This window comes from Buteo buteo, chromosome 25, assembly GCF_964188355.1.
Source record: "Buteo buteo chromosome 25, bButBut1.hap1.1, whole genome shotgun sequence".
NCBI lineage: Eukaryota > Metazoa > Chordata > Aves > Accipitriformes > Accipitridae > Buteo > Buteo buteo.
Genome location: NC_134195.1, coordinates 1,347,221 through 1,362,638, shown reverse-complemented (window position 1 = coordinate 1,362,638; position 15,418 = coordinate 1,347,221). Strand labels below are relative to the sequence as shown.

Below are 15,418 nucleotides of genomic sequence, written 5' to 3'. Positions count from 1 at the left end.
CAGGAGATGTGAGTCGGAGCGGTCGTTTGCCCAGGGCAAAGATGGCTCGGTGTAACGTGACAGCCTGTAGCGACTGGAAACACGAAGGTACATGCATGCGCACATGCTTCGTATACCTATTCAGAAGTACAACAGGACTTCTGCTTGTCAGCGTGAGTATGTCTGCCTGGCAGGGAATACCCACGCAAGGTGATGTGGCACACCTTGAGGCTTTTCAGTACATCTTTAGAAAACACTGAGCCCCTTCAACTGCCTTGCGTTCAGCTGGATCCAAAACCTTGTCTTCCCTACTTCCAAGAGAAAGACCTGCTGGAATACATTAGGAAAAAGCAGCATCACTTCAGCGGTACAGTTTCACTGTCCAGGAAGCAAAACAACACAATTATAAATTTTAAGAGAATGCCGTGTTCCAAAAAAACCCAACCCCAGCCTCCCATACTCTTACAAGACTGTTGTCTGACCCACCAGATTTCACAACCTTCCTACTGCCGGTCCCGTCCCCTTCTCACTTGCAGTAAAGGGCCGCAGGGGGACGAGGAGACCAAACCAGCTCAGCCAGAACATCAGCCCCTCCAGCCACGCAGGGGAAGGAAAACAGCCTGACCAAGCTTCACTACAAAGCTAAGAGACAGAGGGCCTGGACACCTCTTCTAACACACGGCACCGCCGTCACAGCTAGTACATTTTTGTATGAGGTGACCATGAAGAATAAAAATGCCTACCCTGGAACGGCTGCAATAATATTTTGAAAATGCTGTAACGCAAAAGATCTTTCTGCTGATAACAAACATGGAATAATTTATATCCACAGCGTAAAAGCATGAAAACAACTGAACAAGACCAGCTCTATACTATCGATTTTTAGATAAATGTCCAGGTCTGGGAGTGATTGCAAGCACAAAAAGAGGAGATTTGGATGGAAAGTTAAATGCTATTTTGGCTCTCCTATGACCTTGCTGGCCATACAGTCTATGAAGATTCATTATCAGAACTGTAATTTGGTTACCACTACAACAGTTTCAGGCTTCCTAGCAGCAGCTTGCTGGAGCTGCTGAGGTTAAAGACAATTTTTTTTTTTTAAGCTATACAAATGATCATTAAACATGATTGCTAAAGCAGCAAACAGTCAAAGTTGTTTCATTTATTTCTTAATATCACAGCTGTACAATTTTCATACATACAGCAGGAAATGCACATTGGTTACACAATGGCATTTGGCTGCATTTCCAAGTATAATACAGTAAGTGCAACTCCACTTAAAAATGTACATTTATACAACTTAAACAAATTAAGGATTGCTACACTACTATCTGTGACAGTATAAAGCTTCGTTTATGTTAAGTCTCATTACTAAACCACTTCCTGGTTAAATATAAAACATATTCAATCATTTTAAAATGGCCCTCGTGGTACTTGGCCAGCATATAAAATATTTGTTGTGTAAAATTTAACCATTAACTTTTTTTTTTTAAAAATAATCCTCTAAGCCTATTTAAACATTTGCTATTGAACTGTTATACTGACACTTTGTAGCAGGAACCAAATTTTACCCTCCTTTTGTTTGCTCTTGCACTGCTTATCACCAAAAGAAGTTACATTTGTAATGTATTGCAGCTTTATTCAGATACAACCAGATGTCTAAACTATTTAACAATTTTGCTCAAAAGGTAGATAACAATTTTCATTAAAGAAAACGAAATTACATTTCAGAGATATTTGTCATGAAAATTTTAATGGGTAGAGTGCTACCAGCACTGAAAAAAAAGAAAAAAAAAAAAAGTATTAATTTATCTTTTTAAGACCCACCCGAATATTCAGTTTAAACTTTTATAACTTTACTTTTGGAATACATTGGTCCACAGACCACATTCTTATTACAGTTTACCAAATGAAAAACAAAATTGCTTATTGCCGTCCCTATAACAGGAATGGTTCAGTTTTAAACCTCCTTTAAAAATATACATTTTACAATCCTTTCACCTCAACAAAGGTGACGCTGACAATAAATACACTGGTTTGGTGGTTCTATTCTTCTTTGCTCTGAAAAGTCTACAAACTACCTGTTGTAGGCCCTTTCTTTTTTAGACTTCTCCAATGCCTTGTCCATAGTTTTCTCGTTTTCTCCTCTACATTTGGGGCAGTACCATTTGCCCTTTGGTTTATGATTGAGTCCCACGCAGGAAAAGTGAAACCACTCAATGGGGCACTCGTCATTATCGCATCCTATCATTTCTCCATAGGAGACTTGGTTGCACAAGCAGTATGTTGGCTCGTTAGGGTCAATAGGAAGGTCTGGGGGAGAAGCTTCCCTCTCTGCTTTAGCCTTGGATCGTTTCTTCTTCTTGGACGTTTTTGCTTTCTTCTCCTTTGGAGTTCCTGAGGTGATGTCATCATGATCATGATTATTTGAAGCATTTTCTCGATTCTCGTTATTCCTTTGCCGCCTCGATCTCTTATTGTTGGGCTTTTCAGCCTGTGCGATTGTCTCATTCTTTGACTTATCTTGGCTGGCTTTCCCGCTGTTTCCAGTGGTATCGTTAGTCTCTTGACAAGTCTCAAACAGTTCCACGTGGCTGTCCACTTGCCTGGTTCTGTTCTCAACGAGCTCCACCATCTGACTGACGATTTGGATCTTCTCATCCCCCAGTTCCTGACTCCGAATCAAGGCTCTCTGTATGCAGTGCAACATTCTTCTCTTCTGCACGGCATCTGTCTCTCGTTTAAATTTTTCATAGTAATCATCCAGGTCCTTCAGAATCTCTGCAAGGAAGAAATAAAAACTATAAATATTTTCGACACAGGGAATGGCGAAACAAAGCCTTCCCATATTGTTCCACGCAGCAACACCTTTTCGTAACGCACAAAGCTGATCAAAGACAGATTCCCTGAAGCTGGTATCTGACAAGGAAGGGGCTCATGACTCCAGTGGATTACTTTTCTTCTAGTCGGTCCCACAGGAATAGAACGCAAATGCTGATTTAGAAAAAAAAGTGACCAAATATAGCGTTACGCATGCTGACAATTCTTCCCTTTAAACTTATCAGTAATTAAAAAGAACGAACTAACTAAACAAATACATGCACACCATCAAAAGTCCCAAAATTATTTGTAAAATTAGAGGGGAAATTGATAGACTGTTTTCCTGGACATTTTCTGTGTAACAACATTAATATTTTTAGTGAATGACTGAGAGTGGGAGAAAGAGAGTGGGAGAGAAAGCAAGTGCAAACCAGCATAGAAATCGGATGCTGGGTTACTTAATAATCACTATCATACTTGACAGCTGATGCAGAAGAACTCCAAATACATGGGGCTGGACCCTAAGCTACGGCAAGTTTCACCCGATACTACTGAGTTACTTTTGCGGAAAATGTGAGGCCACTTAAATCCCTAGGACTACATTAGGATTACAATATCCAAGATGTCTAGATGATTTCCTCCCTATACTTTCTGCAAAATACCTGTTGCTTGCTTTTTAAAACACAGAAATATAACCGTCATTAAATATTTACTGCAAAGGAGATGAAGTAGTTAGAAGATAACATTAAGGATGATATGCAACAATTGGAGCAGCTAGAGCTTCCAATTTAAAATGCCAACACTGAAAATACGTTGGATCTTGAATTGCACCAACAGTTTATAAGAAAGATCACTGCACAAAAGTGTTAAAAGTTTCAAGAACAGTTCTAGAAACCTATTTTTAAGCAGATGTTTTTGAGCTTCACTGCAGTACTCAAATCAACTCAAACATACAGGACACTCAGCACTTCTATACTAAGTCAGTCCTCAAAACCACACAGAATGTTTTTCCTGCATCTCCTTTCTTCTCTGATTTTTCCCGTTCTCACAGGTTAGAACGTTCTGCCTTAGAGAAGCAAAATATACTGAGATGTAAAATCTAACCTCAATCCACCTAACAGAAACCAGGATCTCTTATACATGCAAATGGCATTACCAAAACGTTTTTAAACTTACTTTTTTGTTTTTTAAATAAGAGAATGTGATACATATGCAACTAATTGTTATCCTGTGATTTAGGTTTTGTCTTGCCCAGGCAGATTTTTTTTTGAACACACGTGTTCCTAATTTCTAGTGAAGACATGGAAAGTTTATGCAAGTTTTCCTTCAGTTTTTAAAGCTGCAGCCTATGCTTCTCACATCGGTTAAACACAGCCTGTCAGCTGGTACTGCAGTATAACCTATCTGACCAAAATGAGTACTCCAATGTGTTACGAACTATCTTAGGAGAATGACTTTTTTGCCTGACTGCAAAACAACCCTAAACAAAAGAGAAAGGAAAACCCTGAACCCAAACCACCACCAAAAAAGCGCCCCAAACATACAGAAGATTAAGGGTTCGGGAAGGCTGCAGGCCCAGCGTTGAGCACATCCAAGGGCCGAGGGGCAGAAGTTTTACGTTCAGAGCTTTGGCCCTGGACCGACGGGACCCCTTCAACCCACCTCCGTCTGGCGGGGAGGCTGGGGTTCATCACGGACACTCTCTCTCTACCACACAACAACCGGGGTTTGGTTTTTTTTGCGCGATTTACGCCGTTGTTCACCGGCTGGGAGCGCGCGCCGCTGCAACCACAACGAAAATCACGATTTAAAAAAAAAACAACAGGCGTCCCGCGTCCCGAGAGCTTTATTCCCGGGACGGCTCCGCGGCCCTCACGGGGAGACAACCCCCCACCCACGCAGGGGGCGGGCGGGACGGCAGCCACCGCGGGCGGGACGCGGCCCGAGGCAGCTCTCCCCCTCCCGGTGCCGGTGAGGGCTCCAGGCGCCGCCATTACGGTGCGAACGCGGGGCAGCCCGCCCGCCCGCCGCCTTCTCCTAGCAACCAGCGCGGCGGCAACGCCCCGGAAGTGACGGAGCAGCTATTGTTCTCCGGCAGGAAACCGGCGGCGGTTCCCCGCCCCCCCTCCCCTTCCCGGTTGGCGGCGTCACAGCGGAGGCGGGGCGCGGGAGCAGGCGGCGGCCACCGGGCGGAGAGGCGCGGCGACCCGCCCACCCTGGCGCCTATCAGAGGCGCCGAAGGGGAGAGCCCGCCCCTGCCGGCCCGCTGTTGCCAATCGGAACCAGAAAGAGCCAGAAGAGTAAAAAATAATAGCCGAGGGAGGGAGGGGGGAATGGCAGCCAATCGCGGCGGGCGGAGGGAGCTTGAGCCCGCCCCCTCCGGCACGGCCGCGCCATTCACGAGCAAGAGGAGGCGGGAAGAGCGGCGTCCCCCGTCCCGAGAACACGTCAGTCACGCTCCGGACGCCCAAGGTTGGCCTGCCCGCTGCTGCCGCCCCAGCCAATCAGAACGCGCAAGCCGGGGCAGGCCGAGATATTCAAATCAACCCCACAAAAAAGTTGCTTCTCGAAACGTCACGAGGAGGCGGGGCACAAGGCGGAATAGCCCGGACCGGGGACCAATCGGCGAGAGGGGGGCGGGCCGCGGCCGGTCCGTGGGGAAGGTACCCCCCCTATCAGCGCCGCCGAAGGGCGGGGCGAGCCGCGATATGCTAACGAGGGGCGTCGATAAAAGGCGCGACGACGCCGAGTCCCCAGTAAAGCGCGGAGGCGCCCGCTGAGCGTGGCGGTGCGCGCCCCGTGGCGTGGGCTGGGAGCGCGCTGCCCGCCCTCCCCTCCTTTGCCCGGCCCGGTGCCCCCCCTCCGGCCAAAGAAGTACCCCCTCCCGGAGCCCCCGGGCTGCCCGACGAGCGGCCGCGGGAACCGCAGGGTTCGCTGCCCACCGCCCCCTAAGGCCACATGGACGGGGGCGCGGGGCGGCGCGCCCGCCGGGGGGGGGAAGAAGGAAGGGGGGTGGGGGTGTCCTCCTCCTTGCCCGGTACCCCGGCTGTCACCGCTGCCGGTGGCACCGAATAAAGCCCTCCCCCCCCCCCCCCTTCCCGAGCGGACACCAGCGAGCAAGTGACAAAGCTGCCCCGAGCCCCGCACAAACTGGCCTCCCCCCTTCCCTCCGCCCGTGGGGCACGGGGACAGCGTGCCCCGAGTGCCGGCAGCGCGGGGAGGGGAGGGAAGGGAGGGAGGGGGCACTTCAGCCTTCAGCACATCCGTAAACCCGACCGTATCCTCCCCCCGTCCCCGTCCCCGTCCCCTTTCACGCACACCCCACACCGCACACGCCAGTCCCGTGTGTCCCCCCCCTCCGCCCCACGGAGCGGGGCTGCTTTACCGGGGTGAAACGAAACCCCCCGAGGAGGGAGCGAAGAAAGCACACCCTGCCCCCCACTCTCGCCTAACCCCCCTCTCCTCCCTCCCTCCCTCCTTCCCTCCCTCCCTCACTAGCTGCCTCTCTCCCCTACTACAGCCATAATGAATACTGTACATTCCTAAATGTTGTGCTGTAATCTCTCCCTCTCTGTCCACCCAGCACTTTCTTCCGTACCCCGAAACCCTTCCACCTCAGCCCCACGGCCGGGGCCGGCCCCCCTTTGTGCACCGCACACCCCACTTCCCTGCCCCCGCCTTCTTGGCCAGCAATTTACACAGAAAAGCAGAGTCCTTGCTTAATAAGAGGAGCTGGAGACCTTTTGTTCCGCCCCATGACAAGAGCTAACGCTGCAGATCAGCCCCTCTCTCTCCTCGGATCTCTCCTCCCGGCTTTCTCCCTCCTTTCACCTCCCCAAAATAAAACTACCATCCCCGTGGGGTGCAGAGGGGCAAACGGAGCCGAGGCTCAGCTCTGAAGAAAAGAAAGGGAAAGACACCCTCCCCCCCCCGCCCCCCCGAGCCCCATACCACACACACGGACACACACACACACACGGAGAAAACACTTACCTTGATATTTGGCGTCAATTTCCCTCATCAAGGAGACATTTCTCTGCAGATCGAAGGGCATGGACTCGATGGAGTCCAGATAATCCTCCACATAGTTCACTAGGTGAAGCTGGTCTCCGTTTGCAGGACTCAACATTTTCATCCGGCAAAGGAAAAAAAAAAAAAAATATCCTTCCCCACACCTCTCTCTCCCTGTCTGTGCGAGAGCAAGTGCTGCTCCCTCCAAAGACGGTAACCCCGATGAACGGCTCACTCCCTGCCCACCTCTCTCTGTAGCTCCCCCAAAAAACCGAGAGAAGCTACATCTGACTCCTCTTGTGTGAAACGGAGAGAGACACACACACACACCCTCCGCCAGTCCCCTACAGCCAGCAGCAGCTGATTGAATGGCTGTCGTTGTGGGTAATTCACGAAGGAGGTGGTAGGAACAATCAGAGGGATTTGTGTGTGTGTGTGGGGGGGGGGGGGGAGGAGGAGGAGGAGAAAGGAGGGGGGCTTAAGCCAGCTCCTCCGAAACAATCTGGAAACAAAATGTGCTCTGCAAAGTGTCTGTCAGAAGCAGCGGCAGCCCCTCTGCCTGCGCCAGCGCCGCTCCGCTCCGCTTCTCCTCCGCTCCCCCCTTCCCCGCTCTCCTCACCGCCGCTCCCCGGCGATCCTAACGCAGCCTCCTCGCTCCCATACGCCGCACTTGATCCAACGTGGAAAACCCAAATACCAGTTTCAAACACTTGGGAAACATTCAGCCCCGCCACGCACGGCGCATGCGCACCCCTCCCAGCGCTGTGTACACACACACACACACACACTGGCACACTCGCCGCGCACACACACACACACACACACACACACACTCTCCCCCTCCCCCGCCCGGAACCGCGGCGGGGCCAGCGTTTCTCTGCATATTCATCGTCCCTCCTCCCCTTACTCACGTTTGGGGAGGGAAGGCGGTAGGGGATGCGGTCCTTAGCGAGGGGGTGGGCGGCTCGGTGCCGGCAGGGCCGCGCCGGGCCGGGGGAAGGTGGTTGTGGTGGTGCGGGGAGGGGGGGGGGGGGGAAGGCGGAGGGTCCGGTGAAGTTGCGCGGACGCCGTGAGGAGAGCGGCCGGCGGGGAGGCTGAGGGGAGAGCGCGGGGCCGGAGCTTGCGGAGCGGGGGGAAGTTGGATGCTTTTTTTTGCGGTAGGGCACGGACTTTTGGAGGAGTCTCTCGCCTCCCTGAGAGCTGGTGGCGGAGCCCGCGCTCAGGCCCGGGAAGGAGCAGCTCCCCAAGGGCTTCTCCTAGGAGGGACGGGACGGGGCAGCGGGAGCCATGCGACGCCACCGCCTCCGCCACCCCGCTCCGGGGGCAGGGCTGTACCCGGCGCGGCGCCGGACGCTGGGCTGAGGAGAAGCGCTGCCTCCCTCCCTCCTTCCCTCCCTCCCTCCTCACCAGGCAGCCGCATCAATCATCCCCGCGGCGGGTGACACCCGTCCCAGCCAATCGCCTCTTCCCTCCTGTCCCGCCCCGCAGCTCCCTCGGCCAATCCTCGCCAGGCGGGCGGGCGAGCGGACGGCCGCCGTGACAACGCTGCCCGGGATACCGGCCGCGGCAAAGGGGCGGGGTAACGTGCGGGAGAGGGGGGAGGGAGGCGGGGCCGCGCATGCGCACTCGCCGCAGCGCGGAGAGAAGATGGCGCCGTCCGTCACGGACGGGATCCGACTACGTTTCCCAGCGGCCCCGGAGAGGGCGGGCGGGCGGGCTTGCCGCGGCCCCCCTTTCCCCGCGCAGCGGGCTGCGGCAGGCAGGGAAGGAGGTAGCGGGGCGGGGACTGCCCCCGCTCCGCCTGGGCTCCCGGCGGAGAGGGCTCCGAGCGCCTCCGGTGAGGAGAAGGAGGAAGGGCGCCGGGTTCAGCCCCGTGCCGCTCGAGTTCTCCCCGCCAGGGTGGCCCGTGAGGGAGGACCTCGCTGCCGGTCACCCTTCCCGGGGCTGGGGCCGGCCTGCCTTGTGTCCCCTGAAGTTGCTGCCGTGGCCGTTCGTACCCGGCAGCTGCCCCGGTTAACGCGCCGGACTGGGGGGCGCGGGGAGGTCGGGCCCTCCCTCCCTCCCCGGGCTCCTCCGGGCCGCCCCCCGCTCCCCGGGGCTGCCAAACGCGTCTCCCGTCCGGCGGCCGGGCCCCCCCTCTCCCCTGAGGGCGGTGGGAGGCGGGGCGGGCGCTGAGGGGAGGCGGCGGCTGGGCGGGCTCCGCTCCGGCGGGGGGGGAGCGCTGTCGGCAGCGCCGGCGATTTTGTCGTCTGTCCTGAGGGAGATGTGGTGGCGTTTACCTGACATTTCCTCTCGGGAAGTCCCCGGAGCCCGCAGGCACCCGGTCCCGCCGGGATCGGCGGTGTCCGGTAGCCAGGAGCAGGGAAGGCGGGCCTGGAAAACCCTCCCCGGGCTCCAGCGAAGCAAAACAACGTACGCTTTCTTCCTCGTATTTTCTTTAAAAAAAACCCGTCACTGGCAATCCCCTAATTTCGGGGAGACTGACTCATCATTTCTGAACGCTCAGACGTGCTGGTACAGTCGTTGCGTATTGAGGCGCTGATGTTCTGTTGTAGGGAACGCAGGGAGCGACGGCCTGACGGAGGACCTCAGCATCTGAACCCTGTTTAAGTATTTCTGCTGCTGTCATCAACTTGGTGTCTGAACGCTCCAGAGTGGGGTGTTCAGGGGAGCACAGGCAGCTATTTACCCCCCCCCTCCAGTGGGAGCCAGGCACCGAAATACTTCGGAGGAGCGGAAATGATACCGTAGGCCAAGCCTGTTTTGAACTGACTCTGCCCTGCTGCTTCGGGCAGGTTTCAGAGGGCAGTTGCTCGTTTTCTGAAGATACCTGTAAGTTCTCCGGTTTTTTTCTTCCTCTCGTTTTCTGTTTCCTTGAGTTGCTGTACTTGCTGATGTAAACCTCGAAAACCTGAGATCTTGTGTATGTAAATTACAATGAGTACTACGGCATCTAGGCAGCGCTCCAAGCCAGTGTTTCTGGACCTGCGTGCTCTGGTTTAGGGTGGCATCGAGAGGGAGTTGTGTATTGGCAGCACTGGCCTGGGAACACCTATTCTAAATTGTTGGCACCACCTTGGTAGTTACAGCCTGTTTCACTCTTGCCTTGAAGAAGCTGAGCCACTGTCGGCAATGACAGGTAGTTAACAGTCCCCTGGCTAGTATAAGAACCTGAGCCAATAATTATGACTCAGTAGAGGCAAGACATCTGAAAAGAATCCAAATGAGTCCCCATAAGAGTCATTCTTGCAAAAAAGTTAACCACCGTTCTGGACACACAATAGTAATCACACATACAAATAATAAATAAGTTTGTAAAAGTACCTGCTAATTTACTAAACAAGAACTTCTGTCCTTCCCCTTTACAGACCAAAAAAAAAAAAAAAATTAGAAAGGTACAACTTTCCGGTCTAGTTGTGGCCTGCTAGGCTTCAGTAATTTGCTCAAAAGTATTGATAGGCTTGGAAGCACTGAGGATAGAGAGCTTGGTATCATCTGCCTCTTAAAAGTCCCGTCTACTAGATCTTACTCCATTAGCCTCTCATACGTTGCCAGAAGAGTGACAGAAAAAACCCACTATTGGACTTTGCACAAGTCCTACAGAAAGGATGGGACTGAGCTCCCCTGAGGACGCATTTGGTACACGCTTTGAAGGTCCCCTGTCACATTTCCCAAAGATGATTCTCGGTGCTTTGTGTAGTGCTAATCAGATGCGTACATTACAGTGTAATCAGATACACCTGTACCCAGAAACACCTATTCTCTGCACCCCCCTCTGGGCTCAGCAGCCTGTCAGCTAGTGGTGGTGGGAAATCAGGTATATGTGTACATCTCCAGGTTGGAAAGTTTTTGGAAGATGTGGAGCTGACACCCGTTGCCCAGCTCTGCTTTTTCTCCTCCTCCTCTTTATTTTGGCCTCTTGCCTCTGAACTGCAGTAGGTGAGAGATGGGAGATTTTGAATGGAGTTTCAGTTCTTTTTTCATATTAGGGGCCCATTTCTTACGCTGGTGGAGTGCTCACAAGTAGAAGTGTAGGGAATGATTGCCATGTGTGAAAGAAGGAAGAGACTTGTGGGCTTCATTTTCTTCCTGTTTTCTATACTTCACGGGAGGATAAAGTATGTATCTCTCCTCCTCCTGCTTCCAAGCCCCTTTGCTCTGATTACAATAAATCTTTCCTGTTTAGAAACCCCAGTCTCTGAGGTTTTCAAAAGTCTTTTGAAGCCGTTACCTTACTAAAGATCTAAACTCAGAACAATGGGAATCAAGGAAACCTATAACCAGATCAACAACTCTCACAACTACTGTGTAACGTACATGTTATGTGTGTGCATATATATATATTATCATATAACATATACTTCATATAACATAGAAATATTCTAGTAATTATAGTTATTCTAGTCACTATGGTTATTCCAGCTCATCAGCATAAAGTTCAGAATTTTTAATATGGGGAACATAAAATACCAGACATGTTCCACAAATGCAGATACTGAATATACGAGGATAGCTGGTACAGGGAATTCTGGCGGCCTCCTTTTTCTTTCTCTGCCCTGGTTGAATATTGCTATATGAAATACTATGTAATCACTACAGCACTGGCATTAAGGGTGAGCGAAAAACTCTGACTGGAACTAGTAATTGTGCACTGCAGTACAAGGCCAAGGCAGAAGTACATCTGAGTTGTCCCAGCATGGAGTCAATCCTGCACTGAGTTCAAGAGAGATACACCTCAACAGTTGGAAACCACTGACAAAGACACCAGTCTGACCCCTGACCAAATCCGTACCAGCCCTCGGGCTTGTTTCTGTGAACTGTGGCGCAGGACCCCAACACTTCTGATGAAAAACAGGCAGCATTTGTTAGAGCAGTTGATGGGTAGGTTGTCTGAACAATAGTAGACGGTGTTAAAAACTCAGGGCCCAGCCTACTAGGCTTTCGATAAGAGCAGGAGAGTTTGTTTTGTTCTTTATGTCCACCAGTGAAATTTCTTTTGCAGTTTTATTTCATTTCCCTAGGATCACTCTTTTAGAATAGGTATCTCAAGATGGTTTCTCTTTTATAAAACATACTCTTTACTTTGTGCATATTTGGTGGAATGGCCACTCAACATTTACAATATTTCTGAGTCAGGCATTTGTAATAAGCTTGAGACAATTTTTATTCTCCTTTTAAAAATTAAACAAGATTCTTAGACAAACTGACAAGCACCTAGGTTGGTTTTGTAAAAATAAGACTATAAAAGGTAAGTCAAAATGTGTCTGTTACTACGGACTAGTACAGAGTGCCAAGAGAAATTCAGTCCGCTGCAGTGGATTTAGCTCATCTTTGCTTTTGGCTTGTAGTTTGTCTTTACAACCTTTTCCCCCTTATTTTCTCAGGGTCAGCTTCCTCACCAGGTTCCTGAACTAGAATCTGACAAGAAGGGCTACAAGTACTGGAAACGTGCTCTTGATAACACAACAAATGCAGCCTTTCTCCTCTGTCAACAATTTTAAGATGGTATGGTTTAATTTTTGAGAAGAAAAATGCAGCCCTTTTAGCAATAGGGGGAAAACTGTAAATCCTTACGTATCACCTAATAACAAATACAAAGGAAAAATGAATTTTTAGCTCAATTTTTGTTTATTTACTTACGATACAAAACATGCTCTGGGATTTGCCCACTGATCTTGCCTCCAGGGACAAATCTTGTAGGTACTCCTAGGACTGGAAACTGGAAAATCCATGAGGAGCCAGGTGAGCCAGAACCCCCAAAGATCCTCCCTGCCCACCACAGAGGTGCTGCAGAGCTGCTGGTGGAGAGCACACAGAGCTGTGCTTCCACCAGATTTTCCCTTTTGATCAAGGCCCAACGGATGAAACAATGCCTTCTTGCACATGCAGATAAAGGGACAGAAAATATATAAACCCATTCTAGGGCGTTCAGGAGCCACCTCTTTACCTTAGAGTTTCCTTCTTTATTTCAAAAAAGGAAGTTTTAGCCTTAACGGCGCCTAAGAAAAACGTGAGACAGTGACCTGACAATATTAAATACATGGGTGTCCCCTTGAAACAAGGGTTTACCTGAAGCTCATAGGGACACACCTCAGTGGGATTCTGACCAAGAGATGTACCACTCTGCAGACTGCATCTCCTACTAGCTGTTCAGCAGAAAATGCAGAAGTAACAGGAGGAGAGCAGGCTCAGGCCTGGCACTGCTCGGGTGTACCCTGGCTCCTGCTGCTGGCAACCTCTAAAGGCATCTTCTGCTCCAGGTGGAAGCAAAGCTGAATCTCCTGATGTGGGCAGAAAATCCTTTGCTGCTATTCTGCCTCTCTGGTAGATGAGTATCATCTCACTCCACGTGTCCCAGGCCAGGAATAAGGCTATCGGGAAGGGAGGTAGTTATAGGTGGTTAAGTAGACGTGTGTTTACAGCCATAGACTAATGGTTTCTGAGAATGTTAGTATTTTTAAAATACGTAATTTATGTTCTAATCCATTGGCATTAGTATTGCTTTTCATTTCAAATTACGTTCTTTTGGTACTTCAGTGCTTGTAGAGTGCTTTCCACCGTTCCATTGAATTTATTCTACTGCATTAAAACAAATCTCAAGGATGAATGACATTAACTGTTTATTTCAGGCATTTAATAATTGTGGCCTTTCCTACCCCCAGAAAATAGTGTTTTAGAGCAGGTTTTAGAGAGGTTTCTGGACTAAATGCGAAAAGCCAGTCTGGGTAGCACAGACACTAAGCCTTCTGAAACCACCGGGGAAAGAAGAAGCTCCTGCATTCTTCTGATCTGTTGGCAGTTTCATCCATGATAGCTAAACCTGGAATTAAGGCTAAAAAACATCCATTGTTACTTAGTATTGATTTGGACTCCGGCAAAGTGCTTGGCACCATACAGAACAAAGAAGCCAACAGAGTTAATGACAACTCTTAACAGGATGTGTGTTGCACTGCAAAGACATCAAACCGGCTCACTATGGAAACTGAAATAATTGGCTTGTGAAGCTTCCTGAGAAACATACAAAGCAAACATTTACAAAGGTTATTGGATGGTGTCTTCAGTTTCATCCTAGCTAGTCTCAAATTAGCAAGCCCATAAAACAGCTTTCTTATTTGATCAAAAAGTTAAGACTGTTAAGTGAAAAATATTGTGGAAAGTGCATATTAAGAAATAAGGAAACATTTGTCACTGGTAGGGCTTTATATCTGACACTCTCTAAAATGAAGCAACCTGTAGACAAACATCTATTATTATGTAAAAGCAATGATTTTAAATGATCATATTACCTGTGAGAAAAATCTATCAAACCTGTCCCTGGCAGATAGAAGAGGAAACAATACAAGGACTTCTGTGAGGCAGTTCACCACGGGCAGACCTGTTCCCTGCAGCGTCCAGTCAAGAAAGGCTGCGATCACTCAGCACTGCCTTCCTCCCAGAGGCCAAGACGATGCTTTAGCAGGTGAGGAAGGCAGTGGTCTGGGAGACCTGAAAAGGCTGTGCTCCGAACAGCCTGCTTAGAGGCTCGTATGGAGGAGGACGGTCGGGAGCGGGGCAGACAGCATGTGCTAGAACCGATGGCTCACTCTCTCCTCTCGTACACGAGCAAGGGTGGTCGCGACTGGAGTTAAGGGGCCTCAGCTTCAACACGTGCCAAGAGGATGCTTCCTAAAAATGGCAGTAGACCTGCGGTACCCCAAAGCATTCAGCTGAGGATGTCATCTGGTTGGAGGCTGCGGGAGTAGCTGGGAAAATATTATATATGCTTGTAGAGTTCTCATTCGTTTCCTTCATACCTGGTCATAGTTACTTTTGGAAACGATGCTAGTTAAAAAAGACTTTTGGCACCCTTAGGCCTGTTCCATTATACTGCTATTCACTCTAGTTAAGTAGCTCCTAATTTCCAAGGTGGATCAAGGCACTGCAGCCAGTGAAGCTCCGTTTCCTTGGTGTGCTCTGACAGAAAGAAAGAAAAAAAAATTCACAAAGAGACGAGAGGAGCATCATCAGAAAACACACGCCCTTTGCTTGTCCTGATACTGGGAAGGATGCGGGCCTTGATGGTCGGCCAGCTAACGCCCAGGGTGCCTCACTCGCAGCAGTTCATCTCGTTTTTGAAAATACACAGGTACGTGGGAGTAATTGGGGGTGCAGGAGTGATTTTTGAGACTCCCTGATTTATCAAGTCCAGCTTGCGAATGTCACACCGCCTTTTTCTGTAGGCTGCTTGCCGTCCCCTGACCTGAAAGGCAGCATGAAACAGACCCCCCCCGGGGGCTAACCGAGTAGACTTGACACAGCGGAGCCCGTTTTGCTAAAATTATCCCGTTACTTCCTACGAACTCCCCCACTGAAGGCCTCGTTAAGAAGACACCGCCCGCGGGGTCAGTCCCACCGGAGCGGGACGCGCCATTTCGGCCGCCTTCCAGCGGGGCACGGCCGGACTCACCGCGGGGCCGCTCCTCCGAGCGCCCGGGCCGGGCCGGCTGTCCCTGTCCCGCCGGGAGGCCCCGGCTGTCCCGGTTGTCCCGGCCGTCCCGGCCGCGGCGGCTCCGCCTCTTCCTGCCGCTGCGGCTGTAGCTCCCCGCGCTGGCCGGCTGTTTCCCGGTAC

At 50.7% G+C, this 15,418-nt stretch overlaps 2 protein-coding genes and 1 long non-coding RNA gene across 14 annotated transcripts in view; 1 reads left to right on the top strand and 2 right to left on the bottom strand.

The window, feature by feature from the left end:
* Positions 1-1,126: 1,126 nt before the first annotated feature.
* Positions 1,127-7,585, bottom strand: ING1 (inhibitor of growth family member 1). 2 transcript variants are annotated; one of them, XM_075057515.1, is made up of 2 exons: positions 6,793-7,585; positions 1,127-2,760 (listed from the first exon to the last, which is right to left on the bottom strand). In XM_075057515.1, the coding sequence occupies exons 1-2, from the start codon at positions 6,932-6,934 to the stop codon at positions 2,057-2,059; spliced, it is 846 nt and encodes a 281-aa protein (XP_074913616.1). In that variant the 5' UTR covers positions 6,935-7,585; the 3' UTR covers positions 1,127-2,056. The 2 variants fall into 2 exon arrangements, with proteins under 2 accessions (XP_074913616.1, XP_074913617.1); XM_075057516.1 differs by lacking the exon at positions 6,793-7,585 and adding an exon at positions 4,344-4,881.
* Positions 7,586-8,533: 948 nt separating this feature from the next.
* Positions 8,534-15,418, top strand: part of CARS2 (cysteinyl-tRNA synthetase 2, mitochondrial) — a 43,485-nt gene continuing 36,600 nt past the window's right edge. Inside the window, exons 1-5 of one of the 10 annotated variants that reach the window (XM_075057503.1) lie at positions 8,534-8,647; positions 9,366-9,642; positions 12,195-12,315; positions 14,136-14,269; positions 14,771-14,935. In XM_075057503.1, the coding sequence (XP_074913604.1) occupies positions 12,280-12,315; positions 14,136-14,269; positions 14,771-14,935 (335 nt within the window). In that variant the 5' untranslated portion in view covers positions 8,534-8,647; positions 9,366-9,642; positions 12,195-12,279. Of the gene's footprint in view, positions 8,648-9,022; positions 9,643-12,194; positions 12,316-13,969; positions 14,282-14,770; positions 14,936-15,095; positions 15,192-15,322; positions 15,415-15,418 lie in introns of those variants that run through there. The other 9 variants (XM_075057504.1, XM_075057507.1, XM_075057505.1 and 6 more) reach the window with 9 other exon arrangements.
* Positions 12,881-15,362, bottom strand: LOC142044747 (uncharacterized). Of its 2 annotated transcripts, none has more exons than XR_012654413.1 (3): positions 15,257-15,362; positions 14,097-14,763; positions 12,881-13,181 (listed from the first exon to the last, which is right to left on the bottom strand). It is a non-coding gene; the product is annotated as an uncharacterized LOC142044747 (long non-coding RNA). The 2 variants fall into 2 exon arrangements; XR_012654412.1 differs by lacking the exon at positions 12,881-13,181 and adding an exon at positions 13,418-13,642.

Excerpts from the sequence above, each read along its gene's own strand:
- ING1 (XM_075057515.1), bottom strand. The coding sequence starts at position 6,934 with ATGAAAATGTTGAGTCCTGCAAACGGAGACCAGCTTCACCTAGTGAAC. Across the intron at positions 2,761-6,792 it reads AATTGACGCCAAATATCAAG|AGATTCTGAAGGACCTGGAT; the intron begins GTAAGTGTTTTC and ends TCTTCCTTGCAG.